Raw genomic sequence first — 19,238 nt, 5'->3', positions numbered from 1 at the left:
TCTCTTAAAACATGTCTGAAAAACAACTCGAACACTGTTCCTGTTGTTTCAAATATACTCTTCATTACACACAAAAGCAGCTATGTAAAACGTATAAACACACTCAATGTGTTCTTACAAGCTTGGTAGGGTTCCTTCTCAGGCATTCTCCTGTCTTGAGCACACACGCTTTTCTATTTTAATTGCAGTGTGTTTATAATGAAAAAATTCCTTTAAACTAGTTCTGCTCTAGTTAGTACTATTCTACTTTTTTCAAGAAGTGAATGAAGTCTGTTCTTGACCCAGCAGATGACAACCATTCTCTCTAAATGTAAATGCAATTTAAGATTCACACTACAAAAATCTATGAGCATTCACCGATAGCTTTAAATAACACCGAACATTGAAACTCCATGATTTAGCTGACACTTCTGTTTTAAGGTTTTACGCCACTGTTTCTGCTTCCTAGTTGTTGTCCCCAAAAAGTTCAGGCTCACTGCTTTGTGTCTTCTGCCTCCTGTCTCCTCCTTCAACAGCTGTAACCAGCACTCAACGCCACTTTATCTCGCACTTCTCTCAGTGAGGACCTGGAGAGAGGCAGAAGAGCAAGAATCTCCAAAAGCCTGTTTGGTTGTTTAAAGTGCCTGAAACTCTTGTTTAAGGTTTTTCCGAGAAGCTTTCAGGATTCACACAAAGTAATAAAATCATGGAAAATCAAACAGAAGTAAAGCTGGAACTAAACCAGAAGTGAACGGAGCAGGTGGCAGAGAACATTGCATGTGTCTGGGAAGGGGCAGAAAGCATCAGGAGAGCAGGCAGAAGATGCAGCTGCTTTGCTCAGAGGTGAGATGGAAATAAAACTGACTAAAGAAATTTTTTTAGGAACAATGACTGGAAAAGGAGGTCATAAAGCAGAGGACAAACTGTGCTGACCATGCGCCTAAACCCCTAGATTTGGAGTAAGCAAAGGATAACTGATTAACCAGTTGCTAATTAGGTGCTGTAGCAATTGAGCAATGAATTATGGTCAATTATGTCTAAAAATCAAATAAGCAATAAGTTAACTAACTGTGCAGGGAATCAATGATTAATTAGTGAATAATTAATTACGTAGGAAATCAACAGAGCAATTAATTAGACAGCAATTAAATATGCAGAGAAAGAAAGGAACAGTAATCAAGTATGCAGGTAAACAAACAACAGGAATTTCAGCCAAAACCAATTTGGAACATTCCGTTCACTAGACACGCTTTGGGTTCATTCATTATCTTCAGTTTGCCCACACAAACTGTGCTAAGTGTACGTTGAAATAAATAATACTAGTTATTTTCTTCTTAAATGGAAAAGTGGAAAGCCATTTCATTTTTTTTTTTAATTGTTCCAAAGATCTCAGCATATTTCTTAATTAGTCTATTTTTTTTCTTTATACTAAGCATGTGTACAGCAAAGGGAGATTTAGAAATGAATTACTAAAACCAAAACCAACAGCAAGCTGCAGACTAGGAAGCAGGTTCCCTTGTTCCCAATCACCTTCACACAGCATAAAAAACTACCTGTGTTGTTTTGCTTTAAAGTTGGAGCGGGGAGTGGAGAAAGGGAGAGAAAGAAGCACTTACCTTACCAAAATCACTAAATTAACAGTATTTAAGGGAATCAGGTAATTTATTACCATCATATACACTTTTGATCATTGTATGGCAAAAACTGGTCCAGAGGTTAATTCTAACTAATCAAAAACTTTCATTTTGCACAAAACATACGTTAGGGGTTGGGTAATGTTTTGTTCTATTCTTAAATAACTATTTTCACAAGAAACCCGGAGCAAGCAAGCAATTCCATATTTACATGCCATAAATCATTCCGAAGTATCCAAAACTTTTCACCCCTCTTCTCAACGCAGGCAGCAGTTAAAAACTTCTGTAATAGCCTTTGAAGTTCTGCAACTGTTAACAGGAACTAGAACGCCACAATTAAATAAAAAAATAAGTATTTACCAGATACCTGTTGGCCTGAGGAATAGTGAAGTTGACAGTGCGCATACTTACACACCTGGTCAACATTCCCACAACACACAGCAACGAAGTTCAGAATATGAATAACTGCTGATTTCCTCCTGAACTTACAACAGAGCTGAAACAAACCTTGCTGCTTCATCATCATCAAAACATTAACAACAAGAGCTTTCTGCAATCAAAAATGTTACACGGCATTCTTAGACTAGGACTTAGTCTTGTGGGGTTTTTTTTCCTCAATTTTTTTTTTTTAATGACACAGGTATTTGTGATTGTATTACAGACAATTAGTAATGTTAACGGTGAAAGTGAAAGAAAGAACACAGGATATTAAACCTATAAGATTTCCTCCCATCTTCAGCATATGTAACATACATAAGCTTTATTCTCAGTTTAGTAACTCCTTTATCTCCCAAGCTATACCAATGTTTGCTTCCAACTTTTTTTTTCTCCACTTCCTATCAGGCATTTTATAACCCTTCCCTTTCTCTCTCCTGCATCTCTTACACCATGCTCCCTACCAGACTCTCTCCTCTCTCTCCCTGATCCTTACTACTCACTTCCAAGCTCTCAGCACTACTCACGTTCACTTGTACTTTGGTTTCCAACCTCCCCTTTTTCTTGCAGCTCCAAGAACTTTATCCCTCTCCGTTGAGGCCTGGTTGGAATCCAACGGTACTTGTTCCTAGCTTAAAATCTTAAGATAAACACAGCTTCCAGGTTTCACAAGATTTAGACAGGTAAGATCTAAAGCTACCACAGTCTTCCCTGGGCATATAACACCGTACAGCTACCAGACACTGGCTTACTGAATCCCACCAGAAGACTCAGGTATTCTTAGCCCAGATGAAGTAAGAAACTATATCCTTATTTCCAGGGTTAAAACCCAGTTACACCACAGAGAAAACCACCATGTCTCTTCTCCAGCAGTAATTCTTCCTGTAAATACACAGTTTAAGCCACTAATTTGCTATTTTCTACCCCAGCAAAACAGGCAGAGAATCTCATAGAATCATTAAGGTTTGAAAAGACCTCCAAGATCATTAAGTCCAACCATCAACCCAACACCACCATGTCTGCTAAACCATGTTACAAAGTGCCACATCTACACAGTGTTTAAACACCTCCAGGGATGGTGACTCCACCACTGCCCTAGGCAGCCTCTTCCAATGCCTGAATACTCTTTCTGTGAAGATTTTTTTCCTAATATCCAATCTAAACCTCCCCTCATGCAACTTGAGGCCAATTCCTCTCATCCTATCGCAAGTTACCTGGGAAAAGAGACCAACACCCACCTCACTACAACCTCCTTTCAGGTAGCTGTAGAGAGCAATAAGGTCTCCCCTCAGCCTCCTCTTCTCCAGACTAAACAATCCCAGCTCCCTCAGCCGCTCCTCATAAGACTTGTTCTCTAGACCCTTCACCAGCTTCATTGCCCTTCTCTGGACACACTCCACCAACTCAAGGTCTTCCTTTCACAGTAAGGGGCCCAAAACTGAACACAGTACTCCAGGTGCGGCCTCACCACTGCCGAGTATAGGGGCACGATCATCTCCATACTCCTGCTGCCCACACTATTCCTGATACAAGCCAGGATGCCGTTGGCCTTCTTGGCCACCTGGGCATACTGCTGGCTCATGTTCAGCTGGCTGTTGACCAATATCCCTAGGTCCTTTTCTGCCAGACATTTTCCAACCACTCTTCCTCCAAGCCTGTAGCGTTGCAAGGGGTTGTTGTGACTGAAGTGCAGGACCCAGCATTTGGCCTTGTTGAAACTCATACAATTGACCTCAGCCCATCGATCCAGCCTGTCCAGATCCCTCTGCAGAGCCTTCCTACCCTCAAGCAGATTGACACTCCCACCCAGCTTGGTGTCATCTGCAAACTTACTGAGGGAGCACTCAGTCCCCTCATCCAGATCATTGATCAAGAGATTAAACAAGACCGGACCCAAAACTGAGCCCTGGTGGACACCACTCATGACCAGTTGCCAACTGGATTGAACTCCTTTCCCCACCACTCTCTGGGCTCAGCCATCCAGCCAGTTTTTCACCCAGCAAAGTATACACCTGTCTAAGCCATGATCTGCCAACTTCTCTAGGAGGATGCTGTGGGGAACAGTGTTAAAGGTCTTACTAAAGTCCAGGTAGACAACATCCACAGCCTTTCCCTCATCCACTAGGCCGGTCACCCGGTCATAGAAGGAGATCAGGCTGGTCAAGCAGAACCTGCCTTTCACAAACCCATGCTGTCTGGGCCTGATTCCCTGGTGGTCCTGCACATGCCTGGTGAGTGCACTCAAGATGAACCGCTCCATAATCTTCCCCGGCACCAAGGTCAGGCTGACAAGTCTGTAGTTCCCCAGATCCTCCTTCCAGCCCTTCTTGTAGATGGGCATCACACTGGCACATCTCCATGCACCTAGCCACAGACATGGCTACTGACAGGCTTGATCTGCAACTCCCTTTACTTCTTTCTTCCTATCTACAAGCACGTCAAGTTTTGCAAAGAAAGGCCTTGTGCTGGTGGTAAGTTTCTTTATGGAACCTGCTAGAAATTTTGCAAACACAAGCACATGCCTTCAGCTCAGAAGGCATTGGGTCTATTCTCCTTCTCCCAGTTCTACAACACCAGCTCCTTCTCCAGTGTCTGGCTGCTTTTCCAGTTTGTTGCAGGACACTTAACTCCCTGCTCCAGTTCACCAGTAGCTCAGCAAGGGCTAGCAGGGAGCACACACCAGCCTGGATGCTCCATCGCTTCACCTGATGTGCAGGTCCACAGCACCGTCTACTCTTCACCACCTGGGTTTTCCAACTCTGGAGTAAGTCATGTCATAGCACGCAGCACGCATTGCAAATTCAATTATCAGGTGGAAAGTTTGTTTGGGTTTTTTAAACATTCTTAGCACAAAAACTCTCAAAAACAACTGCATGAAAGTCCTCATTCTGTTGTGCATCTAACAGTACAGCCAGGAAACACAATGTAGTAAGCCAAGAATGGCATAAGAAACACCTATTTCTTAACTTTTTAGTCATATCATTCATAAGGGTATGCAAAAGGTAACACTCTGCTTCATTAAGGCTATCTGATCAATGATATTTTCAGGGTAAAGGAACGTCAATAAGATAATGGCATAAATGTTGAACAAGAATACACAGAGACACAAACCTGGCAGGCAAGAGATAACAGACAATGTCAAGGACTAGAAGTCTCCAGTTACAAACTGATGGAACACCAAGGAACTGCAGGCACAACTTTGGAGAAGGTCACCTGCACTTTGCAGCTGGTAAGAGAAGACAAACACGAGGAACAGGAAGATTTGGGATACTTCAGGAACATCTGTGGGACTCCCTGTATTTGGTTTACATTACAAGGTTTTCGTAGCGGAGGGGAGGCTGCAGGGGTGCGTTCTGTGAGAAGACATCAGGAGTTGCTCCCCATGTAAGCCAGAGCCAGCTCCAGCTGTCTCCAAGACGGACCCACCACTGCCCAAAGCTGAGTCCATTAGTGATGTTGGCAGTGTCTTGGTGTCTATGTGATAACATACTTAAGAAAGTGTAAAAACTGTTGTGTAGCAGATGGGAGAGAGGAGTGAGATGATGTGAGAGAAACAGCCCTACAGACACCAAGGTCAGTGAAGCAGGTAGGGAAGGAGGTGCTCCAGGCGCCAGAGCAGAGATTCCCCTGCAGTGCATGGAGAAGACCATGGTGCGTAGGCTGTCCGCCTGCAGACCATAGAGGTCCACAGTGGAGCAGATATCCACCTGCAGCCCGTGGAGGAACCCACGTCGGATCAGGTGGATGCCTGGAGGAGGCTGTGACCCTGTGGAAAGCCCGCACTGGAGCAGGCTCCTGGCAGGACCTATGGACTCAAAGGGAGAGAAGCCCATTCTGGAGCAGGTCTTCTGTCAGGACTTGTGACCCCACAGGGGATCCACACTGGAGCAATCTGTTCCTGAACCTGTGGGAAGGACTCACATTGGAGCACTTCATGAAGAACTGTGTCCTGTGGGAGGGACCCCATGCTGGAGCAGGGGAAGAATGTGAGGAAGAAGGAGCGGCAGAGATAACACGTTATGAGCTGACCACCACCTCCTTTCACCATCCCCACCTCCAGCTATTGGAATGGGACCACTGCATGTTCTAGGCACAGCTACTGGGGAGACTGGAATGAGTCAAGTGAGTAGGGGGCTCAACAACAGCAGCTGGAGTGGGACCAGGGGCAGGGAGGAACAAGTGTCTGCACCTTCCCAAACCTGCTGTGCGGGTGGAGGATTGGATGGACAGAGGGGCCATACCGCTACCTGGGAGACCTGCGAACGCGCTTGTGAATCTAGAGAGTGCTCTGTGTGTGCCTTCACTAGTGACCTTCAACCTCCACCAGCCGAAGAGGAGGACTTGGCTGTCTCTACTTACATTTTATGTGAGTCCCATACGTAGGTGCTGTTGAAGGCAGTGCCTCCCACGCTGCTGTCTCGTGTGTGTGGTGCGTGCAGAGCGTGTTGCAGGGATACATACTCAGCTGTGCCGCTGGCTGAATCTGCAGGTGGGAAACCAGCAGCCACATCATCATCAGCCTGGGACAGGGACTCCTCCAGGATACCCCCTGCAATGTTGTTTCTGATCTTCCTCCAACAAGTTTTACCTGCTTAAGGTGTGCTACTCTCAGATCTCCAAGCCCATAACTATAAAACCAGCTATGCTTGAGGACCAAGGAAAAAGCAAATCCTACATTCCCACCTAAATATGTCTCGGCACCGAGCTATGTTCAGAGATAACTGCCTAAAATCCAGCACTAATTTCAAAATATTCCTAAAACAACTGCTTATTCTTATAAAAACTCCCGATATCTGACACCTTAACAATGCCTAGAACTAGCTAACACAAATGTTACAATACAATCAGAAACAAATTGTGGGTTCATCTACCAGCAAGGCATAGCACTCTATTGCTGTCCCACAAGCTTATCAAAAAGAAGGGTTTAGGTTACTTCAGTATCCGACTTCCTCACTACTTTGCCACTGCTCTCCCCTGCACTATGTTATCTTGAAATCTGCAATTATTAGACAGTTCTGTTAAATGCAAGCTATCTTTATTCAATGAAGTTAAATTTTTCTTTATCATACCAAACATGATAATAATACACCAACAGGACTACTGAGATAATACAAGGATTTCTGTTCAAATCTCAAGTGCAATAAAAAGCGAGCACAATTTTTCCAATAAAACTATTTTTTTATTAAAGAACTCTTCATACACAAATGCTGAGTATGTAAGATATTCAAGTGTCTAAGAACAATAAACAAGACTTTTCCTTGATAGCTTCTTTAGGTAGAAGTATCAAAATCATGAGATAACAGTTAATATGAGAGCAACATGTAAAAAGCCAATAATCTGTGTTTAATACCAGCAACAATATTTCTCATTAAAAAATTGTTTGAGCTGAACATGAAAGTACTGGCACATGCAGTACAATGAATTATAATATCCTATAGTAAAGTCAAATACACTAAAAATATTTTTCTTAGACTTCAGATCTTTTTCCCTCCTGCGTGTTAGAGATTTCTTTTGTTTTCAGTGTTGTTTTAAATATATGAAATTTTCAAAAACTTGTTATAATGTATCTCTGATTTTTATTTCTTCACTGGAGGAAGACCTTCTTTGTTGCATTTTTTACTTTAAAAAAGAAATAATTTTTTTTTTAAATACTGTTAAATGTATGATTATGCGTTTTTAACACCTTCAGGTAATAAGTACTGCTTCATAATTTCAGTAAAATGTAAATAATTGTCAGTTGCATTTTTCTCTTATAAAAAAGGATCTTCAAACAAAATGTAAGTGCTGATTACATATAATTTAACCTCAGAAGGCTATATTTAGCCATAGATTTATTCACTAGACCTCTTCCACGACCTTGTAACATTTTTCTTATCTTTTTAATAAAGACGCTCGTATAAACCAATTTTATTTCTCTTCATTTAATAAGAGTTATAAAAATAAAGAAATCGTATTTGTTTCCTGCTGTTTTCTCTATTTTGATTCATCAAGAAATTAATATGCAGGATTATGGGCATATCTCCAAATCAAAAGCATTATCCTAATTCAGTGTTGAAGTGTTTAAAACCTGCCACTAGCGGCTACCATTAGAACAGCAGCACCACAAGTATCCCATGTTCAGAACTAACAAATTAACTGAACTAAAAGCAGCAGGCCAGAGAAAATAGAAAGCTGTTTTAGGGTTTCCTTCATCTGAATTTGAACTATTCTTAACAGCAAGCAACTGATTTTTAATTCACCAGCATAGGATGACCACTGAGACAATACCCGCAATACAGAACACATTCTGTCAAGGAAAAGGAGCACCTGATCATGTCTGTTCTCACTTTTAGCTGCTAACTAAAATCAGGACAACTTAATTATCATTAGTTAAATGCCATAAACATTGTTTATTTTAACATTAAGGAAGTAAGCGATGGCAATGTAGATAAAGGCTGCATTCCTGCAAAAACTAAAAGATGATACTAAAATCAATACCCCTTAATACGGTTTTATGGAAAACCTAATCATCTACGTTTAACTTTTTTCCTAGCAAGGCCACAAGTTTAATTTGCAAGGTAAACCACATCTCTAGAGGCTCTCAGACATTACAGAGAGGTATGCAATATATAAAATGAAATTACACTGGAGTTTGTGAATGTTTCTGATTAAGAAATAAACTACATTTAAAAATATTTACAGTGTAAATATACTATGACAAAGAAAATAAAAGCAGAAGAAAGCGCACTAGTTAAGGTGCTTGGGACAGGAATGCACGGGGTGCTGCTGTGAGCAGAACGCAGCTGATTGTAATGTTCCCTTAGGTGTACAAGAAATTAATTGAGAAAAAAATACAGAGGAGCAACGAGCTTCATTCAATCCAAAATTTAAGAGATTATGAAAACGTTTTTAAATTAAAGACTGAAGGATAGGTGACAAGTGCAAACGACCACAAAGATGAAGGTGATTCACCCCGCAGTGGTAAAATCATGAAGACTATTTTCAAACGAAGGACGACACAGAAATTAGTAAAATTTTAACAGGAAACGACAAAGAACAGTTGAAACAAATTGTTGGGTTTGTTTCCAACTTCTTTGTAGCTGCTTCTGAAAAGACAAATCTACATACTACCACAATAACACAAGAAGCCCACTACAGTGCCAACACCAGAACGCCTAGCTGTACTGAAGGACTAGTGACAGAGAGGCATTCAAACAGTTCCTGAAAAAATATTGTTGTAACGCCAGTGGGACACTTCCACCTCCAAACACTGAGGACAGAAAGCAGGATGTGTTGTCTGTGAAGCAACACCATCTGTTAGAAGCAACTCAGAGGCAAATCTGATTAACAGGTTTTTTTTATCCAGTAACAGAATCCCTGAGGACAGAAACACTCGCGCTGTACAGAAGAGCACACTGTTAGCACTACAGTAGCAACAGTTTGACCACAATGGTAGGAAGGACCGTGGCTCAGTGAAGGGAATAGAAGAGGTTACAAGGACAGAAACAACAATATATTGTAGGCTTCAGTGAAGATGGTTAAATGTCAGGTCAGGACAGGATGCCAAGATTAAACGCTCAGACACCATTAATGTCTGCTTCACCCAGCAAGCAGTCAGGGAAACCACATGAGGAGAAACAGTTCTTGACTTCAGCTGAAGTAAAACAGAGGACCAAATTCGAAGTGGCATTACTTGAGAGTTACTCTAACTGTGATTAAACAAGTACTCAAACATCCTTTAAAAGAGTGATAAAGAGCCAAATGTATGTGTTCAACAATGTGAACTAGAGAAAAAGCATCTTTAACAAAACAAAAACAAATCACAAACAGGACTAAAAAGGTTCCAAGACGAGTTAAATCCTTGAAAGCAGCATGAAGACTATTTATAAGCATTATATTTGATGCTAATCAACACAGAAGATTTTAGAAATGGGAAGAAAAAAAATCTAGCACAGCTAAACAGCAGCAAAAGAAAACTTTAGTAGAAGAAAACATCTTTATTTGGTCTAGTGGGGGCTGATGGGGTCCATCTGACAGAGAAAGGGAAGAGCATCTTTGGTCATAGGTTTGCCAAGCTGGTGAAGAGTGCTTTAAACTAAAGATGCTGGGGTGAGGGGAACCTCAGCCCATGCCACTGCTACCAGTTTGATGCCGGTCCCAGCAGTAGATGCCCAAAGCCGGGAGAAGGATCACAGGTCAGCAGCAGAGCACCTGAAGGGCAGCACAACGGATCTTCAGCCAGTAAGTCAGCTTCATCGGGGGCCCAACTTAAATGCCTCTACGCAAACGCACACAGCATGGGGAATAAACAAGAGGAGTTGGAAACGCGCTCACGCCGGCAGGGCGGTGATCTCACTGGCATCACAGAGACGTGGTGGGATGGCTCCTATGACTGGAGTGACTGGCTCTGCAGCCTGTAGGACATGCATTGGAGACTAGGAGGGGCAGTCGCCCTCTGTGTCAATGACCGGCTGGAGTGCATGGACCTCCAGGAATGGATGAGGACCCAACCAAGACCTTACGGGTCTGGTTTATAGGCAGGACAGGGACCGGTGACATTACAGTGGAGGTCTGCTACAGGCCACCCAACCAGGAAGACCAAGAGGATGAGGCCGTTTACAGACAGATAGGAGCAGCCCCATGCTCAATAGCCCCGGTCCCCATGGAGGACTTCAATCACCCCGATATCTGTTGGCAGGACAACACAGAGTGGCATTCCTCAGGGGTTGGTGGTGGGACCGGTGGTGTTTAATATCTTTGTCAGCGACATGGACAGTGGGATTCAGTGCACCCTCAGCAAGTCTGCCGATGACACCAAGCTGTGTGGTGTGGTCAACACACTGGAAGGAAGGGATGCCATTCAGAGAGACCTTGACAAGTTTGAGAGGTGTGCCTGTGCAAACCTCATGAAGTTCAACAAGTCCAAGTGCAAGGTCCTGCACATAGGCCAGGCCAATCCCAAGCACAAATACAGGCTGGGCAGAGAATGAATTGAGAGCAGCCCTGAGGAGAAGGACCTGGGGGTACTGCTTGATGAGAAACTCAACATGACCCATCAGTGTGAGCTTGTAGCCCAGAAGGCCAACCATATCCTGTGCTGTATCAAAAGAAGCGTGGCCAGCAGGTCGAGGGAGGTGATTCTGCCACTCTACTCTGCTCTGGTGAGACCTCACCTGGAGTCCTGCATCCAGCTCTGGAGCCCTCAGCACAGGAAAGACATGGACCTGTTGGAGTAGGGCCAGAGGAGGGCGACAAAAATGATCAGAGGGATAGAACACCTCTCCTATGAGGAAAGGCCGAGAGAGTTGGAGCTGTTCAGCCTGGAGAAGAGAAGGCTCCAGGGACACCTTAAAGCAGCCTTCCAACACCTAAAGGGAGCCTACCAGAAAGCTGGAGAAGGACTTTTTACAGGGGCATGGAGTGATAGGACAAGAGGTAATGGCTTTAAATTGAAAGAGGGTAGATTTAGATTAGATATAAGGAAGGAATTTTTTTATGGTGAGAGTGTTCAGGGCCAGGTTGGATGGGGCTTTGAGCAACCTGATTTAGTGGAAGGTGTCCCAGCCCATGGCAGAGGGGCTGGAACCAGATGATCTTTAAAGGTCTCTTCCAACCTAAACCATGCGATGCTATTAAAGTTTTGTCAAATGAGGAAAACAAAAAAAGATTGAAAACTGTGACAAATTAAATGTAAAAAACACAGCAAGTCAATAAGGATAATTTTATTAACTAAAAAAGTAAAAAGCAGAACACAACATTTTTTTTTTTTTTTCAAACACCTCAACAGTAACAGGCCTGCCTGAGAGCCTGTGTACTAAAAAGTAATCTGTGTATGAAAAGACCCTTCAAAGGCGAGCCTGTAGAAAACAAGCCTTTCAATTTGCTGTCGTTCTGTAAGGGTTTGGAGAGGTTTTCCATGAAAAATCTCTTGATTCCAGTAAACACTTTAAGGACAGCCTCAAAATAAAGAACTGCATTACTCAAACCCAAAATGTTACAGTTATATGAGATGGTCCTATAAAACAGATGATCCTATAACACACAGGCCTACAAAAACCAGAAAAGAAGGTTACTGCTGCAGAAGTCCATACTGGGCTTCGATCTTTGGCTATAGTCCCTCCAAGGCCCTGTTCTAACACTTCTCTATCTAGACATCCATTATGAGTCACCGTTAGAGACACAAGGTGTCAGGTATACCACAAAATTAAGATCTAGATCATTTATATTTTCTTTTGATTTCTTTTAAGTCGCAGCAGCATTACACAATGCAGACTTTAACACAGCTCAGTTACTCTTGCATTCAAATATTATAGTACTTCAACAACATAACACAGTACCTCTGAAAATCTCCAAATATCTGACATAAAGACATCATTATCCCCAGCACAAAGGTAGAGAAACAAACTAGTAATGGGCTAGAGGTTTGCCTTGTGCTAGATGAATTTTAGATGGTTAACTTCAGCTACGGGGAGACTAAGTATCCAGGTTACACTGACTTGCTTCAGAGCTATCTAAGATACTCCCAGAAACCAGAGTCTGCCTCATGCCACACGATGAAACAGCTGCCCCAACAGGAAAAGGGCACAAGGCTCTCCTCTCTTCTTTTGTCTGAAGCATGTCTTCACACTCTCACCATAACCAAACATGCTGTATTAAACTAGTCTGTTACTAGATTTGTCAAAAGAAACTTGTGTTTAAAACTACTGAAATTTAGCTAATAAAAGCAAATAAAAGCATATGTATTTTTTTCTTTTACACGCAGCAGCTCTACAAACGCTCCTGGAAGCGGTTACATATTCTTCAAAAGAAAACAACTGCCTACACACATTTGTGTTGGCTAGAATATACAAAACTCAGAACTGGATTAAAAAATGATGTTCTGATAACTAGAAAACGAAGTTATGTGCAGCAGTTCAGAATAATCAGTTTATCAAACATATAAAGAAGGTAGCTTTTCCATGATAAAAAAAAAATACCCCGTAATAGATGCGCTTGTAGTAAGACGTTCTCTTTTTTAGCGTTCTAAGATCGCCCTCAGGTGGCCAAATACAACACTGCAGAAGTTACCACTAACACACGCTACCGTGCAGCACCGCACCGTAAGCCACGCTACCAGAGATACCGAAAACACTCGGTATCAAAGAACAAGCAGGAACGATGTGACCGGCCACGGACTTCAGGATGCTGAAATGCTCGGAACCTGATTTTTGGCAGCGCACGTAATGGAAACGCGTCTGAAGTTAAATACACTTCAGCAGCCGCAATATCAAACACCCCAGACACTCGCGACAGTTCTGGGTTCATCTACCCTCAGAACACTTTTTATTAAGAGAAATTTAATAAATACGGATTTACTAGTAGCAGCGGTGCTTGTGGTAAGAGAATTAATTTCTCATCTGAAGTTGTATCGGAGAATATACAGCAGCCCTGAAATGTTTTTACAGTAGTACTTAAGTAACACTAACACCTGTTAGATAGTCCACTATTTAGATACAAGTTATTCTCCTGATAGTGCTGTTCTTTTTGGCATAAAATCCTGTTTGAGTCGCAAACTAATTCTCTGTAAATACTTCACAGGACAGCTAGAAATAACTAAGGATTCTAAAAATTCAAATGGCATCTCAGGGAACGACAACCAAAAGCCAACAGGGTAATTAACTAGCGCTAAACTATTGCGACACCACTCCACAAACCTGTGCTGCAACAGCCACACAGGGACTGTGAAACGCAGCAGGCACGCACAGAGCATTAACACGGCCATCACACCTGCAGTTTTACATCCACAGGTAATGCCCGTGACAGGCCAACGCACGGCACGTCAAGGACCGAGACGGCAATGCAGTGGAAGCATCTGACTTGTTTTATCTCCCTTCCGCAGCTGAACTCCTCGGCTCTGGAGCTACCGCTGTTCACACAAGCGGCCAGAGGAAAACCTGAGCGTTTCAAACCCAGACGCGCAGCAGCTCAGCGCGGACAGCCCGGCAGCTGCTCCTGCCCAGCGTCCCCCGACAGGCTCCCGCTCGGCAGCGACGGGACGGGCAGCCGGGGCACCGGGGGCTGCCGCCGCCCTCCCGGGCACCACCCGGGGCTGCCCCGGGGCCAGGGCGGCCTCCCCCGCCGCCTCCCCGCCCGCGCACGGCGGCCCGCCGCCCTCCCTCACCCCGCCGGGGGGGGGGGGGGCCCGGCCGAGGCCCCGGCCTCCCGGGTGAGGCGGCTCCACAGACCCCCAGGGCGCCCGGCAGCCGCTTCCCCCCCCTCCCCGACCCTTTTCCGCCAGCAGAGCCGCGGTGAAGGCCGAGGCGGGGGGAGCAGCCGGGCCGCCTCTGGGGGAACTACTTGTCGCGCGGATGGAGCGTGACGGCAGAACCCGCCGGAACTACTTTCTCCCTCCCCTACCCCCCTCCCCATCGGCCCTGCCGGGAGAGGATCCGTGCGCGCTCCCCGCCGTCCCGGGCCGCGGCCCGCCGCGTGCCGCCCCGCTCACCTGCAGCCGCAGCCTCCATAACCGCGGCGGGGAAGGGGCGGCGGGGGAGCTGACCGGCAGCCCAGCGGCGCGGCCCGGTTTAAAAAGGGGGGGGGGGGGGGGGGGGGAAGGGCGAGAAAAACAAAAAAATCACTTCCGCGCCAGCGGGCCAGGCTCGCGCGGGCCGCGCCGAGGCCCCCCCCTCCTTGTTTAGATAAATAAATAAATATTATTTTAATCGGCAGGGGGGAGGCCGGCCGGGCGGCGGGTTATGGCGAATCTGCCGCGCCCGACACGGCGGCTTCTCCCTCCGCGACGTCGCAGGGAGACGCGAGGGCAGGGAGGGGGGAGGGCGGGGCGCGGGGGCAGGGAGGGGCCGAGCCGCGGCCGGCGGGCGGCGCGTGCGCAGTGGCGGGGTCGCGGCCTCCCCGGCGGGCGCGCGCTCCGCGGCCGCCTCAGCGGGGCCCGGCGGGCCGTGAGGGGCCGTGAAGGGCCGGGATCCCGGCGGGACAGGGCTCAGATAGATGGGGGGAGCATGGATCCTCCCTCGGTCACCGCCCGAGCCGCGGCTGGCCCGAGGCTGTACCCGCGGCGGTGAATTCTCCGTGCCCCTCTCCACCGCCCGGGCCCGGAGCAGCAGTCCCGGCCCCGGGAACCTGAGGAGAGCGGGACTTACACAGTTCTGACCTTTCGATTCCAAATTCGTTTTCATTTACTTCCAGTGGCAAACGTGTGTCTTAATGAACCTGGTATATCTGCATATTATAATTGGGTAAGTTTGGAGGAAAAGAATCGTAGAATCACAGAATGGTTTGGGTTGGAAGGGACCTTACATATCGTCTGGTTCCAACCCCGCTGCCATGAGCAGGGACACCTTCCACCAGACCAGGTTGCTCAGAGCTCCATCCAACCTGGCCTTGAACACTGCCAGGGAGGGGGCATCCACAGCTTCTCTGGGCAACCTGTTCCAATGTTGCACCACCCTTATGGTGAAGAATTTCTTCCTAATATCCAATCTAAATCTGCTCTCTTTTAGTTTAGAGCTGTTCCCCCTTGTCTTATCACTACACACCCTTGTGAAAAGTCCCTCTCCATCCTTCCTGTAGGCCCCTTCAGGTACTGGAAGGCTGCAATAAGGTCACCCCACAGCCTTCTCTTCTCCAGACTGAACAGCCCCAACTCCCTCAGCCTGTCCTCATAGGTACTCCAGCCCTCAGGTCATCTTCGTGGCCCTCCTCTGGACCCGCTCCAGCACATCCATGAAGATTTCCACTGTATCAAGTCCATAAACAAACATTTGTGATGTAATTCAGATGGATATTTAGCCTCATGCCTAAGACCATGACTTTTATAAGTTTATTTTTATCTGGGTGCACTTCAGAAGTGTTAACATTTGCCTCAGCGAGCCATATATCAGCATGTATCAACACTCTGGTGAATCACCCTGGCTTATTTGATTCAGCTCCTAAGTTGTGAATCTGGGTATTAAGTTATTTATTTAGGAGTTTTTTTATCTTAACAGGAGCTTGAGGACAGGTACTTCTGTGACACAGCACAACTGGTGCCGCTGGAATACTCGTGAACACCCACTTCTGCCTCATGTTTTTCTGTTCTGTTGTTTTTTCTGTTTTGTTTCTACTCAAACAACCACGGAATACCGATTTTATCACTTTTACCGATTTTATCACTCTTAAATCATTGTAGATTTTGTATGCATTCAATATTAATGAATTTAGTGTTGAATTCCATAATGTCTGTTACTGTAGTTAATTTCAGGACAAATGACTGTGTAGGAATCTCATTATCCTTCCTAAACATTAATAGTAGTATATTAGTTTTTTTGTCATATGGCAGATGTACTCAATTAAGCGTAAAGAGTAAAAATTGTGAAAACAATTCATTTCAGTATTAATTACAGTAATAAAACTAAATAATTTCCTGTTGTAAGAGAAGTAACGCATGCAGATTAACTAAGAAATAGGTCATAAAAATATTTTTAAACATCACTGCTTATATCTCATTGTCACAGGCAAAATTCAGCCACAGGCAGAAGGCCACAAACCCTATATATTTCTTAGTCTGCCAAAACAGTTTTTAACCTAGAAAATACCTATATGATGATTTGCATCATAAATAGTGACTCCAGAGACCCGAACCTGATTCACCACAGCTCTGGGACTGAACCATCTCTGCCACCAGTTGGGCGTTTTCTGACCATTTCTGCTGTATTCCACTGTAATGTTACCAGTGCAATCTCGGTGATCTTCCCACCATGGCAGAAGCAGCCTCTCTACCACCACCCCATCTCAAAAAATGACAGGGGATAATGTCAGCGATTTTCCCCTTTTTTTTTTCCCCTCTAGTCTTCTTTACCAGACGCTAAAATAATTAGGATTTTTGTCCTAACAGCCAGCCTCACAGTTTTACCCCATACTTTATTCTTGTAAGAGTCTTTTGGCCTGGACAGAAGAATCCATTATGTGTAAGGGCTCACTGAAGCAAATGCCGTCAGATAAGATACAAAAGATGACAGAGAACAAGCTACAGCCCTGTACCCAGAAGGAAGGTGGGTCCCTGTTGTTTAACTCACCGGGAGCTATGGGAAGTGGCAGCCAAGAATCTAGCAGGGGTGGCAGCATGGAGGTTTGTAACAGAAATGTTGAGATCGGGACAAATGGAAGCGTGAGTATCAGCAGCAGAAGGAGCTGAGGAGGGACATGAGCTCAGCAGGTCACCGATACCACGGCATGTCCATTCATAGCTCCTTGAGACACCCAGGTCTGGAAAACCAAGCGCAGAGAGCACCAAGAGAGGACATGAGACAGTAAATGAGCAGTGTTGCCAGTGACTCATGGGGTAGGGCAAGATGAACGCACAAAAGATTAAAATTACTGTCTGCTGCTAAACAGCACAAAACCATAGAATCATAGAATCACAGAATCATTAAGGTTGGAAAAGACCTCTAAGATCATCAAGTCCAACCATCAACCCAACACCACCATGCCTGCTAAACCATATCCCAAAGTGCCACATCTACATGCTTTTTGAACACCTCCAGGGATGGTGACTCCACCACTGCCCTGGGCAGCCTGTTCCAATGCCTGACCACTCTTTCAGTAAAGAAATTTTTCTTAATATCCATCTAAATCTCCCCTGATGCATCTTGAGGCCATTGCCTCTCATCCTGTCGCTAATTACTTGGGAGGAGACCAACACCTGCCTCACTACAACCTCACTTCAGGTAGTTGTAGAGAGCAATAAGGTCTTCCCTCAGCCTCCTCTTCTCCAGACTAAACATCCCCAGCTCCCTCAGCTGCTCTCCATAGGACTTGTTCTCCAGACCCCTCACCAGCCTTGTTTCCCTTCTCTGGACACGCTCCAGCACCTCAATGTCCTTCATATAGTGAGGGGCCCAAAGCTGAACACAGTACTCCAGATGCGGCCTCACCAGTGCCGAGTACAGGGACACAATCACCTCCCAGGTCCTGCTAGCCACACTAGTCATGATACAAGCCAGGATGCCACTGGCCTTCTTCACCACCAGTGCAAACTGCTGGCTCAAGACCCCTCCAAACACCAAGCATGCCGATCAAAGAGCAACCAGGAGACGTGATGGGGACTCAGTGGCCTGTGTCCCTTCTCCTCCATGTCACCACAATACTTCTGGCTGGACTACCTGGACGAACATCTTTGGTGCTTATGTGTGTCACGGGGTGAGTGCAAGGAAGTGAAATTTTTTGTGTGCAAAAACAAAGTCATCTCTCCTAGCTGGTGTCACATTCTGCTCTGTTACAACACTCGCAGCATTAAACAGTCTTCTGCTGAGTGTCGCTACATTAGTTGCTACAGATGCAGATACGAAAGAATGGAGAAATGTTGCTGCCAGAGAGAGCTTGGCCAGAGCCACACCAAGTCTTGGGCCCCAGCAGAAAGAATTTGACTGAGCAGCTGTAATCCACTAATAAATATTAATACAAGTAACTAATTTAATTATTTATTAATTTATCAGTAAGTTCAACAAGGGCTTGTGTAAGGTCCTGCACCTGGGGAGGAACAACCCCATGCACCAGTACAGGCCTGGGGCTGACCTGCTGGAGAGCAGCTCTGCGGAGAGGGACCTGGGAGTGCTGGTGGACAACAAGTTGCCCATGAGCCAGCAGTGTGCCTTTGTTGCCAAGAAAGCCAATGGCATCCTGGGATGCATCAAGAAGAGTGTGGCCAGCAGGTCGAGGGAGGTTCTGCTTCCCCTCTACTCTGCCCTAGTGAGGCCCCATCTGGAGTACTGTGTCCAGTTCTGGGCTCCCCAGTTCAAGAAAGATGGAGAGCTACTGGAGAGAGTCCAGCGGAGGGCTACGAGGATGATGAGGGGACTGGAGCATCTCCCCTACGAGGAGAGGCTGTGGGAGCTGGGCTTGTTTAGCCTGAAGAAGAGAAGGCTGCAAGGGGACCTTATGAATGCTTACAAATATCTGAAGGGTGGGTGTCAGGAGGATGGGGCCAAGCTCTTTTCGTTGGTGCCCAGCAACAGGACAAGGGGCAACGGGCACAAACTGAAGCATAGGAAGTTCCGTCTGAACATGAGGAAGAATTTCTTCCCTCTGAGGGTGACAGAGCACTGGAACAGGCTGCCCAGGGAGGCTGTGGAGTCTCCTTCTCTGGAGATATTCAAGACCTGCCTGGACGCAGTCCTGTGCAGCCTACTGTAGGTGACCCTGCTTCGGCAGAGGGGTTGGACTAGATGATCCCCA

At 45.6% G+C, this 19,238-nt stretch overlaps 1 protein-coding gene across 3 annotated transcripts in view; it reads right to left on the bottom strand.

Annotated features, from left to right (window-relative positions):
• The window catches only part of ZFAT (zinc finger and AT-hook domain containing), a 109,193-nt gene extending 94,612 nt beyond the window's left edge, over positions 1 to 14,581 (bottom strand). For all 3 annotated transcript variants that reach the window (XM_075415513.1, XM_075415514.1, XM_075415516.1), the window contains exon 1: positions 14,512 to 14,581. In XM_075415513.1, the coding sequence (XP_075271628.1) occupies positions 14,512 to 14,530 (19 nt within the window). In that variant the 5' untranslated portion in view covers positions 14,531 to 14,581. The remainder of the gene's footprint in view (positions 1 to 14,511) is intronic.
• Between the last annotated feature and the right edge of the window lie 4,657 nt (positions 14,582 to 19,238).

This window comes from Opisthocomus hoazin, chromosome 3, assembly GCF_030867145.1.
Source record: "Opisthocomus hoazin isolate bOpiHoa1 chromosome 3, bOpiHoa1.hap1, whole genome shotgun sequence".
Lineage (NCBI taxonomy): Eukaryota > Metazoa > Chordata > Aves > Opisthocomiformes > Opisthocomidae > Opisthocomus > Opisthocomus hoazin.
This window is presented reverse-complemented; position numbering and strand designations above follow the sequence as displayed.